At 41.0% G+C, this 17,674-nt stretch overlaps 1 protein-coding gene across 1 annotated transcript in view; it reads right to left on the minus strand.

Moving 5' to 3' along the window:
- Positions 1-17,674, minus strand: part of HOOK1 (hook microtubule tethering protein 1) — a 1,127,940-nt gene that overhangs the window by 915,338 nt on the left and 194,928 nt on the right. The window contains exon 2 of the mRNA XM_078669845.1: positions 3,014-3,099. Within this exon, the coding sequence (XP_078525971.1) occupies positions 3,014-3,099 (86 nt within the window). The remainder of the gene's footprint in view (positions 1-3,013; positions 3,100-17,674) is intronic.

Raw genomic sequence — 17,674 nt, forward strand, 5'->3', positions numbered from 1 at the left:
CCAAGAGAGGGGAGGCATATATGCAAGGGTATACATTGATAGCCTTGTCAAAAATGGTGTGGTGCCCTAGTCCAGTTACTAGGGTACATACCAGGATCTCCGTAGGTAGATACTGATATATGTGCCTGTAAAGAAAAAGACGACAAGGGAGACAAAGGAAAAAAGGAAAAAACGGAAAAAACGGTAAATGGTCTAGTATTGTACAGTCCCTAGAATCAGAGACCAGGACAGCCAACCTTGTACCGGATTCACTCACAGACACATTGACACTGATGACATACAAGTGACCTCAATAGTGGTATAGGGGAGCCAGAGTCGTGTCTACAGAACAAAAATACAGGCATGTAGCTTCGATCAAGGTAAGGCACACGGGACCACGACAGTAGGTGAAGCGTGTCCTCCTGTGCCCACCCGTGAGGACGCCAGTGCCGTCTGGTAATCTCATGACCCTGGCTGTTTGCAATAGTTGGATACACAGTCATTGCGTAAATACCGTGTGTTATGCCCTCGAGCAAACGCGGGGTCAGCACAGCGCAGTGGGCCCGCTACCCTCTCCCGACACGGTAATCACCTAAACTCGTAGATCGCCGTGTATTGAGAGTGAAGTGCAGAAGGGGTAATTGGCCCAGTTGCTCTGGAACCATAGTAGATCGGGCATCGTGACATCAGGAGTAAAAGGCCTCAACCATCAGGGTTGGGCTCACTAGCCCCTGCGTGCCCCGTAGCCCTCTGAAAGGTGTTCTGACATACCCCATTTTTTCTTATATTTGGACACGTGTTGTTCAGACTATCAGGGAGTATGATTCTGAAAAAAATGGAGTGCATGATGGTTACTTAGTTAATTTGTTCAACCAAACTGTCAAATCTGCAATGTTTAAAAGAAACTACTTCAAAAGAATACCTAAAGAAATCAACAGATTTATGCTATTGCCTCTAATTTAAGCCTGACTGCTTTTTTGTGCCAAGCTACCAAGGGTTAAGCACACGTTAATTTAGTGACTTTTTGTGGTTCCTTTGCAAGGGATTCTGGCTGTTTCTTGACCAGGGCTCAAACCCCAGTTAACCAACAACCCAATTTATTACATTTCCCAACATAATCTGTCCTGACTGGGCAGGAATGCTGCAATAAAAACGAATATGCTGCTAAAGCTGCTTTTAGTTTTCCAGTCCCTTCCACCAATGACACACCCAACACCCTTGAGCATCTACAACAGTTGATTACTAAATATATCTGAAGAGGGGCGAAGCCCCAGACACACCATATCCTAGCATATCAGCCTCCAATTTAGGGCAGACTGGGTATCCCCAATTTGATGCAATATTATCAAACTAAAAGCTCTGATACCTCGTGGAGAGGAACATAGAAAAAAAAACTAAAAACACTGGTGCTTCCTCAACCAACAAATAGCAGGAAAACAAATACGAAAAGTACTAAGGCTACCTAGAGGGCAAAGGCCTGGGGGGACGTTCTCCTCCCTGGTGACCAGAACCCCTCTGGCAGTTTGGGATGCGGCTGTGACCAAGAAATGGCTCAGCTCTTTTCCGTTGCCCAGTGACCCCTATTATTTAAATCCCTGACTTCACTCCTGTGCTTTACTCTGAGAATTTCTGACAATGGCAAGAAGCCAGATATAAAATGGCAGGGCACTTGTTTGACACTACAGCCATTATCCCTTTTGCACTATTGAAATCAGACTACAGCATCACCGAAAGTGAAAGGGTGCATTTTAATGAAATTAGACACAGACTATGTGGTAAGGTTGGAAGCATTAGTGTAGAGAAAGCTGACTAAATACAAGAAATAGGTGCTTTCTAAAACAGATAATAAAAAAACACCTACTACTGAACTTATATAATATTGTAATGTGCGCTAAACCCAAAGAGAGATTAGTGGGCCATAAGAGAACTAGGGCACGCTCTTTCTGACAAAGAATGGAAAGATACTTCCCATAGAGCCCAGACAACAGCATGAGGAACATGGGCAAGACTGATTTGCATATGGCTGGCTCTAAACTGGGGTGGCATGGTGAGCAAAAGGACAATGGATTTAACCCAGTTCCCTTGACCGGGGGTGAATGTTTTGATTTGTTGTGCATTCCATCCATTACTTGTGTGTCTTTTGCTTTCCCGCCCCAAGTGTGCCAGGTATGCCCAGACGTGGGTCCCTTGCTCACTTTGCCTCTGGATTCAAACTAGCCTGACTGATGGAGGGGTATTACCCCGAAACCAGTCCCACAATGCTTGTTTCCTGTCCAGGGAAGACCTGCCTTGACAGTTCGGGCTAGACTGTTTCCATAAGGAACAGGGTAAGACTGATTTGCGTATAGCTGGTCTGAACTGGGGTGGCGGAGTGAGCTAAAGTACGATGATGGATTCAACCCAGATCTTTGACTGGGGGTGAGTATCTGAAAAGTTTCAACGCTCCGTCCATCATCTCCTTGTGTTTGCTTTGGCTGTACGAATGGCATGTGCATCCTCACATCAGGCTTTGCATCTTGGGAGCAGGTGTCCTTAAATGGGGAGACCATCATTGTTTGGTCCTCTTCTAGAATTTCAGGAATTGGGCAGGGGCTAGGTTGTGTTCCTGCCCACAGCTCCTACCCTGTTGACTGCAGTGGTTTCTCCAGGAGCACAAGCTGCACCCGGTGAAATGTGGTCCACAGTCTCCAGGCTCAGAATTCCAGACACCATACTGGCCTACTCAGAATTGTGAGCTGCAAATTCCTTCTAGATTTACCGCTCCAGATGGAATATCCTCATTCGTAATAAGGGACAGAATCTTCAATGAAGGTAAAAAAGTAGAAAAAAAGGGGAAGAGAAGGACAAGTCTGAATATCTGCCAGTATTCAAGCTATCTCTTCACAGAATATACTTATTACATTATTTTTAAAAACGAAAGCTAATTTGAGAGTTTGTGTTTTTAATTAATATCAATCATTCAAGTTAACTTATTTTATTAGAGAAAATCGCATAATGCCAATTTAGATGAAGGGTAACTATTCTGTAAACTTACATTTTGTTTAGAACTTGTGCCATGGCAACACCACTTGTAAGGTCCTGGATTGTTTTACAAGGTGCAGCGGTATTGAATGTCTGTAGCTATAAAGTAAAAGAAAGAAAAAGTTATAAATGGGCAGCACGGCAAAACAGAAAACGTTGATAAAACACATGAATTAAAAAACATGGACATTATCTATGTGGAAATAACTTATCTCGAACTGCCATATACCTTACAGTGAGTTAACAAGCATTGGTAATGCTAATATGTCTGGCTTTAAAGGAATGCTATATGGTAACGTGAAGCATTACACTTGGATAGCATGGGAATAGATATGTATTTGTGTGGAAGCAAAGGACTGTGGAATAATATTGGTGTAGGTTAAGTTGTCAGACAGTGCACCGTCAAGCCAGACTTAAATATTCATGTAAGTTAATGAGTGCCCTCTTCCCCAATCGTGTTGCAGCCAGAGAAAAACACAATACATTTTCTAGTTAAGTACGGCACTTTAATAGCTTTACAATGTCTTGTGTGAGCCCTTGAAAGTTCAAGCTCAGGCAGCTGGCTAAATAAGCAAAATGATCACAGCTGCCTGAAGGGCAAGCACATTTTTGTGGAGGCACACAACTTCTGCCAATAAAAACATGTAATCCTGGCCCCTAACATTTGGGCGAAGCCAAATCTCCTCTCTAGTTTTGCTTATATGATTCTTTGGGCTGTCCGGCCCGACCATAAAAATGAACGGTATGACATTCAATATCAGTATGCAGTTACAAACGACAGCATAAACGACTGACAGCCTTGCCAACTCTTGCGGGTTAAAGTTACGCAAATCAATAGTGCTGCCCGCATTACCGCGCTGAGTTATTAAATCACGCATTTCCGAGCTCCTACACTCTGGATTAGACGCTCACGAGTAGATTGAGAAAATCTCCCAGGGTCAGCAGTTATTAAGAGGTGACAAACAGTATACATCTAGGACAGAAGCATGCATTCTAGTACTAATATACCGAGTGTCAACAGGAAATAATACCTATAGGTTTTAGTCGTGAAGATTACACATCAGTCTTGTCTTTTCACATGAATATAGTTACAATCATTTATCATGTCAGATAATCTGTGGAATTACAACTATTTGCTTATTACTTTACATTTGACACAATGTTTTACCATCCATCAACTGCCTCTAAATGACGATATGTAAATGTCTTCCTTTTGTGCCTATTACTCTATTGATTGTCGAAAAGCAGAATTCAATGTAGTTGATGTTCACACATTTATTTCAGTTCAACCAGTTATTGGAAAGTAAGCAATCTCTTTTACATGAGTTTTCGATGAAATTGTTCTTTGCACTGGCCACCTACTATCAGTCTGTGCAGGTAAGAGCGGTGGGGAAGTGGTGCCGGGTTGGGAGGGGATTCAAAAGACGACCACGAGGGAAAATCAAATAAATATTCAATTTTACCTCCTTGTCCTCTGTCAAAATCCCCCTTCACCGCCCCACCGTTCTTTCTGAACGGGCCGCGGCTGCCTACTACAGCATCTCTGTTGACAGATGTATAGATAATGAGAGATAAAGAAGGGCTCAATGTCAGCAATAAACAAAACAAATTAATTTAAATTTCAATTATACTTAATTGACTACTACATCAGACGTGTAGGTGATGCTCATGGTACAAAGCACCAGGCAACTACTCATACTTGGTCTATTAACATCGCAAACTACCTGCTTTCCCCCAGGCAGGGAGAGTTAAACTTGGATTACCTAGTAATCCTCAACAATGTTTGTGCGTCAGAGTGTCTGCTTACTCTTGCCCATGTTTTTTTATTTCAAAATATTTATTCTGCAAATACTGAGATTCGACAAACGTGACCTCTTTGGAAGAGCGAAAAGAGTACCCATAACAGTTCTTTAAGTTCCAGACGGGAAAGTGAAGTAGATAATGTACACATAAAACAATGGATGCACTGCCTCTATGCAATACAGCACCGGTTACTCCAACAGGAGATATTAACTGTCCAGAAAGAGAGAGGGCCTGCCTCTACACTGGAAAAAAAACAGGTTCGGCCTAGCCGTGAGCGCTGCACTCACCACATACTCAGAGGGTTGGGGTGTGACATATTTATTATCAGATGCAATGGCTGAAACGGAGATGCACTAGAAACATTCCTCTGCTCACCTTGGAGTCAATTTACCAATACAATTTTAATAGTAACTCTCTGCTAAATTCAAACTCCCCTTCCATATTGTGTCCTCTTTAATAGAAAATGAAGTGATTACATATTTTACATGCATGTCAAACTATGCCACAAGAGCCAGCCTGCCAAATACTTTTTAAGTCTTACCATGAAATAGCTTGTTTCCTCATTTCGCTCCGTATTACAGATGCACAGGAGCAGAATAAATAAACCAGTTGATGGGCGCCCAGACTGTGTGCCACATATGAGGTGGCACACAGCTGGTGTGCCTGAGGGTGCCCCTTGAGCACAGGTAAGAAGGGTCACACGGACGCCCCACGACTTCAGGGGTGGCTCCTCCGTAATGAAAGAGGAGCATCGCACCACTGAGTTAGTCAGCGGAAAATCAAATTATAATATATCAGTATTATAAAAAAAATCCACTGACTGACTGACCCTGGGAGTCTTGGGCAGGGCTGGAGCAGGCATGGCAGGGAGGAGGGGGTAGTGTGCACTGTAAAGTGCGCATGTCAGGTTGGCCGGCCGTCTTAGGCTGATCAAATAGACATGGGCACCAAGGTTTCTCCGACCCAGCTGTGTCGCACAACCGGGTTGGAAAAACGCCACAGGCACTAAGGCACTGTCTGAGCGTCCAACAAGGCAGCTCAGACCAATCCTGCCGCTGCTCTCATGCTATGAGAGCAGCGTCTGGATTGGGTGGGGAGCCTGGGCTGGTTTTCGATGCACTGCTACTACACCATCAGGAAAGAAGAGAAGCACAGACGCATCGGCGATATGACAGGTACGTTTTTTAAATAATTATATTTCCCTTACCCCGTTTACCCCCCCCCCGCACCCCACCCCCCACTGGAGTTTTGTGTTGCCTGCCACTGGACTATTCTCACATAGGCAGGTGCAGTCACATACTGTAACCGCCTACCAGGAGGTCCCTACCCAGGAGGTCGGGTTTGCCCTCTGCACTGAAAGGCAGACAGGGAGCTAATGCCCTGTTCGCATGGCAGGCACAGGGTTGCACCTGTACTTGTGGCTTCACATTTGCTGTAATAAGGTGCACTGTTCCAGTCAGTGTCAATCTCACCTAGTTGATCACGCACTGCGACACAGACCAGGGTAGTGTGCCCTAAGTGTGATACTGCCCCAAAGTCCATCTTTTTGGTTTCAAGGGTGTAAGCTTACTACATTATCAGCATGATCTAAACAGAACTTAATTATAAAAGTTTCTTGAGTAATCTTCAGCTTACAACAAATAAGACGTGCCAAACTGTGTCAGAAAATAATTATCCTTCAAATTTGAGTTATCTCCCTCTCCATGCATCATTATGTACGCACAGTTTGATTATCATTTATGCTATTTCTGACACACTAGTTACTTAAGTTATATCTAGAAATACTGGATAGAAAGGGATACATACATTGAAACAGTATGGAGAAACATTGATATTCGCACTTGGCATATCTCCGAAAGTGTGAGAACTTGTATTGTTAACTGTGAGGTACAGCAGCCTCAGTCTTGATGTGATCTATGGTGGAGCTCTCACCAAGTTAAGCACCCTAGTGATTAAACTGTAAAAGCAGGGCTTACCCTTAGTAGCTTGGCTCTATAAAAATGTGATAAGAGTAGGCAAGGCCAATAAGTCTTGCTAATTTTAATCAAGCATTTTTTATGTATCAATAGACTATGAAATAGCTGATGGACAATGCTCACTCCTTCTCCATAGTAAGGATCTCTGACTAATAGCTTCACCAAGTGTAGGTGCTAGCTTGTCGTAGTCATGACTTTAGAGATCCATTGCTGAGATCTACATGAAGATAACTCGCAAAGACAATTCCTACATAGAAAATAAGTATTTGCAAAGCCAAGAGGTCTGTCTCATAACTGAATAGGCATGCCAGACAGTTTGGATTACTATGTGGGTACTCACAGCTGCAGAACCACAACACACGTTTCATGAATTCTCAGCTACATGCTTACAAATACTATAAACTATGCTATTACAACGTTTACATTTTTTGTTTATCATTTTATTCATTGATGCAGCTTTACACAGGAGGAAAAAAATCAGGTGCGCCAACCAACCCCATCCCACCATGAAGCGGTTGTACAATACTGGTTGGTGCCTGAGGATTCAGGATAAGGTACAAGTGAGCTATGGATGGGAGGACGAGGGGTTGAGAGGGAGCACTTGTTTGAGGGCGAGAGAGGTAAGTGGTTTCCAATTTTATATATTTTTATATTTTATATAAGTTCTTAATTTGTATGTAGCTTAAATACAACATTATATTATATAATCTACATATGTATACACATACATTTATATATTATATATAGTCAATATTATATATACATACATGCATACAAATATGTCCTGCATAAATCCACTTCAAGATGCCGCACCTCGCATGGTGGTTGCTGCGAGAATGTGAGCGTGGACTCACGGATAATAGTAGAAAGATTCCCAAAGTAGAAGAAATCTTGATCACTCAAGAGGGTCGACTTGGTGTCTTGATGTATTGCAATAAAGACCAATCTGTTTTGGCTTTTGCCTTTTTCAATGCCATTATGCGCGGCGCCATACTTCTTCTATACATACAAACATCTATCCTACCCCGCGTGTCGTCCTCTTACTGCTATACATACAAGACGAACAATATTGTTACAACGGAAAATTCTACCTCAACATGGAGGTCATCTTACTCTCTCTGTCAACTATACATGTTAAGCACTTGATTATCTTTTTTCATAATGACACTCGGTGAAGCAGCAGCAAAAATGCAATTTCTGTCTGGTATCCACAACGACAAATTATATTGAAATAATAATCACAAGACCATTCATTTAAATATGATCACGAAATTCTCATTCCATTGTTTCTGTCATCTAAATCAAATGTTTTGTGGTCTATTTTAAAATACCATCTATGCAATTCTTATCTGTACAATTCATTCAATGATGTTGTTCAAAATCATATTAAATGGTACATTTTAATAGATGAGATGCTCTGTGTAGACTAACTTAAGACCAAAACTTAGGTTTAACTGAGACAAAGTTTTGGTCTTAAATTTAAGTTTTGGTCTTAAGTTTAACTAAAGACCAAAACTTAAGTTTAACTGCGACAAGGTTTTGGTCTTAAGTTTAACTTAAGACCATAACTTAGGTTTAACTGAGACAAAGTTTTGGTCTTAAGTTTAAGTTTTGGTCTAAAGTTTAACTTAAGACCAAAATTTAAGTTTAACTGAGACAAAATCCTAACTTTATACTCCTAAATGCCCTTTGTGAATACCGAACGTCGTAAAGTTAGGATTTTGTCTCAGATTACTTTTATGATTGTGCCTTTTAATTCACCCACTGCTGATCCCACTCAGTTGCTGCTTTCAGTCAATTTCAACCAAATTGTCAAAAACAAGAGCAGTCTTCTTTGGTGACCACTCCATTTCTACAGCAGCAGAGAAGCTGCACAAATAAATTTCCTTTTAACCTTTGCACCATGGTTAATGTGAACATCTTTTAATGGCTTCACAAAATGTTGCTTTTTAATCATTAATTCTTGCTTTACACATTCTTTCACTTTTAACTTTTTATGAGCTTTCTTACCAACAAGAAGCTTCACATTTGCAAGTTCTATAAATAAAATAACATAATATAAAGAACTGAACGAGCGATAACGGAGGATGAGACTATATCCTAGGCATGAACTTTTGCGTTTAAACATATAGGGAAACTTAAAGATCATTTGGCGCACACCCGACAGACATAATATGAGATACTAAATAAAACAACCGAGGCATGTCCATTTTGTTACACAAGAAGAACACACCAAATGCAAAATAAAAAGATCATTTATTAGATACTGTGTCCGTGCCAGATGCATTATATTGACATGATTACCCACATGGCCAAGATCAGGATGCTGGAACCCAGCAACAAGATAAGATAAGACAAGCTAATCACAAAACCTGTCACACACCTTAAGGCAGAAAATCACACAGTAGAATAACTCATATGGATCATTTGGAAAATATTAATCCAGGTGTTTCGATACAGGAAGTATATAAAATACGGTTGTTAAATGAAAATCAATGGATTTTCCAGTAGAAAACAGTTGCCATTGGTTTGAATAAAAATACTTAATGACTTTACTCATTAGCCTGGTCTTGCGCTGATAAACATCAGGCAATTTAACTGCATTGAAAACAATTCTATACTGAACCAGAGAATAATTTCTAAGTATCAACGTTTTATGGAGCATATTAACATCTTATCTAAGTATGCAGAAGTTTTCCACACACAATTTGGCACCACGTATGGCCCCTAATATCAAACGATTCCAGATTGTGACTGCAAACTTCCTTTAGAGTTAAACAAGCAAATGGGCATTTTTTACATAAAGTGCTATGTTTTAGGGGCCGATCACACGCTGCCAAGACTGCCTAGGTGTTTTACATTCTCTCACTACCCAGCGTCAACATATGACAGAAAATTACTCAATAAAAATACAAAAAAAACTCAGAGATACCACTCGAAAGTGGTGGATTCCTACATCAAGGTTATTGTAGATCATCTTGTGGACAAGTGGAAAAGCGAAATAGTGGCATTTGGTTTTATGGAAATCATTGCAGGGGTCGAAACTTGCAAGGACAAAAATGAAGACTGCGCACCCTACTTAGTGCTGTATTTAGGGAGAGTTAAGGAAAAGGTTGCATCAGTGGACTCCACTGGATAGTATTACTGCCTGGTACAAAGCATATAATGTATTCCATCCTCAACATAGGACATACTACATACAAGAGTACCTATTATGTCCAGAAAAATGGTTGAGTGGAGCAAGCATATTAAGCAGTGAAAACAAAGGGCATTGTGCAATGGTCTACATCAAATAATTGCGACCTTGCCAAAAACACAGGGCCCTGCGACTTCAAATGCATGCTCTAAATTAGGATTTGTACCGTTATTACTGAACCATGGCAGGCTTTATTATGACTGTGCCATTAGTATTTTACTTGGAGGAAGAAAGACTCTTCTTTATGATGATGACCTCAGGTCATTTACAAAGCATTTTACCTGACACCACTGAATTATAGAGTCTACAAGATCCTATGACAGCCTCATATGTCATGGCCAATTACCTACTGATATGTGTTTAACTCAGCCTAACAAACCTGATTCCACATAGCAGAAAAGATCCGAGATGCATAAGATAAGGCCACATAAATGGGTCACCTGATTAGGCAGGCAAAGTATGAATCAAAATGTGAACCCTTATAGTGACAATCACTTTCTCTGTTTCTCTCCAAAAACATAATCACACATTGGCCCAGCACTGATGGGATGCATCACCATCCTCAATACAAGGCAAAACTACTGGTTATGTACTGAAAGCAGCTCCTTTAATTGATACTGTCATTCACCGGTAGGAGGGATGCGATGCAGATGGCTGTATCACTATGTTAAGAGGAGGTATAATGTGATGGCAGCACCTCAGGGTGGCTGACCTCATGCAACAGCAGAGATCTCCACACACACCACCGGGAGCATTACAGCACTCAGGACAGCCATAGGTCTCCAAGGAGGTATGTGGCAATGGAACAGCCATCAAGGGGTACATGGGCACCAAGGAAGACAGGCAGTCATTGCCACCACCAGTGGCACAAACATGAACCAGGTAGAAAGAATGCTAAGTACATTAACTACACCTTCTATTAGTTTGACTACAAGGGGTATGTATGTTGCACTGGACAGATAAAGCATGATGTTGCATGACTCTAAGCTGCATGTTGAAAGATTATTTACAAGAATACATCAGACAGTACTAACAACAAAGAGATAATGATGTTGCTAATTTCCATTACATCTATTACCCTTGTCCCTCCTGCTGTAGTTGCCAATCTACCCACACAGACTGATATCCAGACCTTTATTCAGACAGCGTTCTACAGTCAAGTCATTCAGTCTTCCACATGGAAGCTGCTGAGTAAAGGATCATCATACTTCTCTCTTTATGAAAATTCAGATGGGAGGCAGCGGTACTAGCGACTTGTAAGAGGGCCTTTAAAACCTGTGATTGGCGGACACTTCATGCAAGGCTGTGGTAGTACACCTGGTGCCATTACCATCCTTATATTCAAGGCAAGCATTTTAGAACTCTAAAGGATCACTTAAATAATTCATCTATGTCGACCTCTTGCCTCTATGTGACAAAGTAAGAGGCATATCTGTCTTGTGCACAGATACTCATATGGATTAGTTACTTACCTGTAATCCTAGTTCTCTTCCAGGGGTATCCTCATCAAAGTCATAAGCATTAGAATATTCCCGCCCATGCGCGGGACCCCAGAAACACTATATTATATGTGCCCCACATATATATACTCATACATATATATATATATATTTCCAAAACCACCTTCGCAGGCAAATAAAAACGCACTCGAGAAATTCTTCCTTCCACAGATGTTTATTGCACCCTCACACTTGCAGATACCAACGCGTTTCACCGCCTACAGACGGCTTGATCACGGTCAATACCACTTCTCTTTCAATCACCTATAAGGTGTCTTAGTGCAAAGTCATGTGATAATCACCATTTCCTGTCAACACTGGGGCATTCTGGATGATGTAGTTTCATGATATCTATGTATGTTACACAGAGTAATTTGACTCACGCATTGTCTAGTATTTCTCTTGGTCTTATCGATATAGGCATAATTTAACCTACTCCCGCCCTCTAGTGGGCTGATGTTTATTTTAAATTCATTTCTCGCCCTCCAGTGGGCGTAAATTAATTGCATGCTATCTATGTCATTCCTTTGCATACAACGACCAACAATTGTAACCCACCATTACCAACATGTTACCCTATATATTCTAAGCTGTTACCATTTTGTGTTGACATTATTTGGAAATTAAAGGAATTATTTTTATATACAAATACAATCTCTCGTAGCGATCCTGCAGTGGCACAGATTCATATTTACACAGACATTTATAGATGAACATAAAGTTCTTCGCTCTGGTTAAGACCTTCCGGATGTAATGTTCTGAAGTTTAGTATTTGCCGAGATTCCCTGCATCTCAATTTGCGTTCTCTGTCTCCACCCCTCTCATGTGGAACAATGGTTTCTAATGCATAGAATTTCAAAAGTTTCCAGTCCCCGTTGTGAGATGCCTCCATATGCTTAGCTACGGCGTTGGCTCTGTCCTTATTCACCGTTGCCCTTATGTGCTCCAAAATTCGTAGCTTTAGCTCCTTCTTTGTGCTCCCAATGTATTTTAATGCGCACGGGCACTCAATTACATATACAACGAATTCCGTTTTACAATTGATCAGTTGTTTGATCACCCAAGTTTTCTTGTTGGGCATTTTTGTTCACCGCAATTTGACATGCTTTGCATTGCTGGCATTTTTGGAAGCCTTTGGTTTTGAGCCATTGGATGCCCTTTTTCTTAATTTCCGGGTTTCGGTGGTGACTATGGACTAATTTGTCCTTCAGACTTGTTGCTCTTCTGTATGTAACCTCTGGATGTTTACCCATGATTTTTCCTACAGTCTCATCCAGATGCAGGATTTTCCAATTCTTCCTTAGGATAGTGACAATTTGTTTTGATTCTCTTGAATGGTCGATGATAAGTCTCACTTTTTGATTTTCAGTTATTTTCGGTTTGGTTTGCAATGTGTCCTCCCTTTTTGTTTCATTCGCTCTTTTCCAGCCTTTCATGATGACACCTTTCTTGTACCCCCGTCGTGCGAATCTCTTCGCCATTTCGCCACTGCTCGTAGTCCACTCCTTTTCCTCCGAGCATATCCGACGGAGCCTCAAGAACTCCCCATACGGGATGTTGTTTTTTACTGAGGGTTGGTGGAAGCTGTCCGCATGTAGGGTTGCATTCGTTGAGGTTTCTTTCCTATAGAGTGTAGTCTCCACCTTATTTCCATGGATATAGATTTTGGTATCCAAAAAGGTTACTTCTTCATGGCTGATTGTGTAAGTAAACCTTAAATTTGTGTCCGTGGAGTTCAGTATTTTAAAATAGGTCTCGAATTCCTCTGTTGTTCCGTCCCATACTATCAAGAGATCATCAATGTATCTCAGCCATTTTGCTATTTTCATTACATGATGATCATTGTCCGGATGCCAGGCTACCTGTTGCTCCCACCATCCCATTGTGAGACATGCAAATGCTGGGCTGAAGGAGAACCCCATCGCACATCCCTTGATTTGCTGATAAACCTCTTCCCCGAAGAGGAAGATATTTTGAGTGAGGCATAACTCAATCATGTCCAAAAGCATCTGATTGTGTCCATTAAATTGTATATTCCTTTCTTTCAGAAAAAAAGCGCATGCCTTTATTCCAATGCTATGCTCTATGTTAGAATACAAAGCAGTGACGTCCATTGTTATTAGCATGTAGGTGGGTTGCCATGATAGGTCTTGCAGGTTTTTCAAGAGATCACCAGTATCCCTTAGGTATGAGCTTAAGTTCAAAACAAACGGCATGAGAAAATAGTCGATATAGTTCGCCACAGGTTCCATGAGTGAGCCCTTCGCCGAGACAATCGGTCTCCCTGGTGGTTTTAGTGGGTTCTTATGAACTTTGGGTAGGAAATAAATGGTGGCAGTAACCAGGTGTTTCGTTGTTAAGAATTTGCTCTCATCCACATCAATCAAATTTTCACTGCACCAATCCATTATCTTCTTATCCAGATTTGATTTGAAGATTAGAGTGGGATTTTGTTCCAATTTCCTATAGTATTGTTTATTCCTCAACTGAGAATGGGCTTCGGTTATATAATCTTTTGTGTCTAGGATCACAATATTTCCGCCCTTGTCGGCCATTTTTATTGTTATTTTTTGATCCTCCATAAGGTCTTTTAGGGCAGCTCTTTCTTCCATTTTCAGATTGTCACGATATTTGTTGCCCCTGATTTTGTAGATGTCTTGAATTACTGCCTCTTGAAAGAGGTCAATCTTATTACCTTGTGGTAATTGTGGGTAAAACTTAGACTGCGATTTCTTTCCACTAAGGCCGGCTCCCTTTTGAGGGCAGGCGACTCCTTCAGGGATCACATCATCTCCATCCATGGTGTCCAAATTTACAAGCGTCATCAGTGCTGGTAGGTTGCTTGCTGTAAGTCCTTGCGCTTCCATATTTGTTTCTGATTGCTTCTCCTTTTTCTTCCTAGCATAATTTGACATTTCCTGATTTTCTTCAAAAATCTTCGCCAGTTTGATTTTCCGGATATATTTGTATATATCTATGCGCGTCTGCGCCATATTCATCGTTTCTGTGGGGCAGAAGTTAATGCCATGTTTCAGGAGCGATTCTTCATTCTGATTTAGGGGACGAGATGAAAGATTCATTATCACTAATTCATCTGTTATGTTACTTTCATGCCAATTTATTTCAAGGTTTTCTGACGCATGCTCCTGGTTTTTGTTCCGATTTCCTCGGAGGAGCCACTTCCTCCTGTTGCCTCTCCTGGTTTTTTTGATGCTGTTGGGGGACCCGATCTTGGCACCCATTTGCGTCCTCTGCCTCTGGCTCTCCCTCCTTGGCTTTGGCTTTGGTTTTGTTCCCACAATCTTTGGCTGAGAACAAGCCTCATATCCCCTAAAAAATCCCGGGTGGTTTGGTCCATATTTTCTTCCGTTCCTTCTTCATTAGTCCCCACTGATGTTAGCGAAGTTGCACTTGACCGACTTTCAGAATTTCTGCGGCTTTGTTTCTGACTCTGAAAAATGTCAAATTTTTTTGCATATGTAAATATGCGTCCATGGATGTAGTCCTCTTTGTCCCTTTGATATTTCATTTCCTTACGATTTTTTACAGTGTCCTCATGTTTTTCCACATACTTTTCTAGGTCCGTTTTTAATTTCATCATTTCCTCATTCATTTCTATTTTTGCTAATTCATTTTCTAATTCATGTAATTCCTCTTTGATTTTTGCTAAGGATTTTTCCAGATGCTTGACTAATATCGTCATAAGCCCCAATGAGGATTCCAAAAGATATTGTCCCCATTCATTCAGCAGTTCATCCGTGACATCTTGTTGGCTAGGCATTAATGATAACCGCAGGCCCCTTGGCACTCTTTTTACTTCCAAATATTTTTTAATGGTGATTAGTTCCCACCATTTATTTATTTCCTTTTTGCTCAGTTTTTCCCATATCTTCAATTTACTCCTAGTGTCTGACTTCTGTATATTTTGCTTGCTCGTTTCCTTTTGCTGTGTCACTGCGCTCTCATCAAAGAGAGAGACTAATTGTTCACTTCGCTTTGCATCTCTTTTATCCATGAGATGCAAAGCGAAGTGAACAATTAGTCTCTCTCTTTGATGAGATATGGGAAAAACTGAGCAAAAAGGAAATAAATAAATGGTGGGAACTAATCACCATTAAAAAATATTTGGAAGTAAAAAGAGTGCCAAGGGGCCTGCGGTTATCATTAATGCCTAGCCAACAAGATGTCACGGATGAACTGCTGAATGAATGGGGACAATATCTTTTGGAATCCTCATTGGGGCTTATGACGATATTAGTCAAGCATCTGGAAAAATCCTTAGCAAAAATCAAAGAGGAATTACATGAATTAGAAAATGAATTAGCAAAAATAGAAATGAATGAGGAAATGATGAAATTAAAAACGGACCTAGAAAAGTATGTGGAAAAACATGAGGACACTGTAAAAAATCGTAAGGAAATGAAATATCAAAGGGACAAAGAGGACTACATCCATGGACGCATATTTACATATGCAAAAAAATTTGACATTTTTCAGAGTCAGAAACAAAGCCGCAGAAATTCTGAAAGTCGGTCAAGTGCAACTTCGCTAACATCAGTGGGGACTAATGAAGAAGGAACGGAAGAAAATATGGACCAAACCACCCGGGATTTTTTAGGGGATATGAGGCTTGTTCTCAGCCAAAGATTGTGGGAACAAAACCAAAGCCAAAGCCAAGGAGGGAGAGCCAGAGGCAGAGGACGCAAATGGGTGCCAAGATCGGGTCCCCCAACAGCATCAAAAAAACCAGGAGAGGCAACAGGAGGAAGTGGCTCCTCCGAGGAAATCGGAACAAAAACCAGGAGCATGCGTCAGAAAACCTTGAAATAAATTGGCATGAAAGTAACATAACAGATGAATTAGTGATAATGAATCTTTCATCTCGTCCCCTAAATCAGAATGAAGAATCGCTCCTGAAACATGGCATTAACTTCTGCCCCACAGAAACGATGAATATGGCGCAGACGCGCATAGATATATACAAATATATCCGGAAAATCAAACTGGCGAAGATTTTTGAAGAAAATCAGGAAATGTCAAATTATGCTAGGAAGAAAAAGGAGAAGCAATCAGAAACAAATATGGAAGCGCAAGGACTTACAGCAAGCAACCTACCAGCACTGATGACGCTTGTAAATTTGGACACCATGGATGGAGATGATGTGATCCCTGAAGAAGTCGCCTGCCCTCAAAAGGGAGCCGGCCTTAGTGGAAAGAAATCGCAGTCTAAGTTTTACCCACAATTACCACAAGGTAATAAGATTGACCTCTTTCAAGAGGCAGTAATTCAAGACATCTACAAAATCAGGGGCAACAAATATCGTGACAATCTGAAAATGGAAGAAAGAGCTGCCCTAAAAGACCTTATGGAGGATCAAAAAATAACAATAAAAATGGCCGACAAGGGCGGAAATATTGTGATCCTAGACACAAAAGATTATATAACCGAAGCCCATTCTCAGTTGAGGAATAAACAATACTATAGGAAATTGGAACAAAATCCCACTCTAATCTTCAAATCAAATCTGGATAAGAAGATAATGGATTGGTGCAGTGAAAATTTGATTGATGTGGATGAGAGCAAATTCTTAACAACGAAACACCCGGTTACTGCCACCATTTATTTCCTACCCAAAGTTCATAAGAACCCACTAAAACCACCAGGGAGACCGATTGTCTCGGCGAAGGGCTCACTCATGGAACCTGTGGCGAACTATATCGACTATTTTCTCATGCCGTTTGTTTTGAACTTAAGCTCATACCTAAGGGATACTGGTGATCTCTTGAAAAACCTGCAAGACCTATCATGGCAACCCACCTACATGCTAATAACAATGGACGTCACTGCTTTGTATTCTAACATAGAGCATAGCATTGGAATAAAGGCATGCGCTTTTTTTCTGAAAGAAAGGAATATACAATTTAATGGACACAATCAGATGCTTTTGGACATGATTGAGTTATGCCTCACTCAAAATATCTTCCTCTTCGGGGAAGAGGTTTATCAGCAAATCAAGGGATGTGCGATGGGGTTCTCCTTCAGCCCAGCATTTGCATGTCTCACAATGGGATGGTGGGAGCAACAGGTAGCCTGGCATCCGGACAATGATCATCATGTAATGAAAATAGCAAAATGGCTGAGATACATTGATGATCTCTTGATAGTATGGGACGGAACAACAGAGGAATTCGAGACCTAT

Source organism: Lissotriton helveticus, chromosome 1_2 (genome assembly GCF_964261635.1).
Source record: "Lissotriton helveticus chromosome 1_2, aLisHel1.1, whole genome shotgun sequence".
NCBI classification, from domain to species: Eukaryota; Metazoa; Chordata; class Amphibia; order Caudata; family Salamandridae; genus Lissotriton; species Lissotriton helveticus.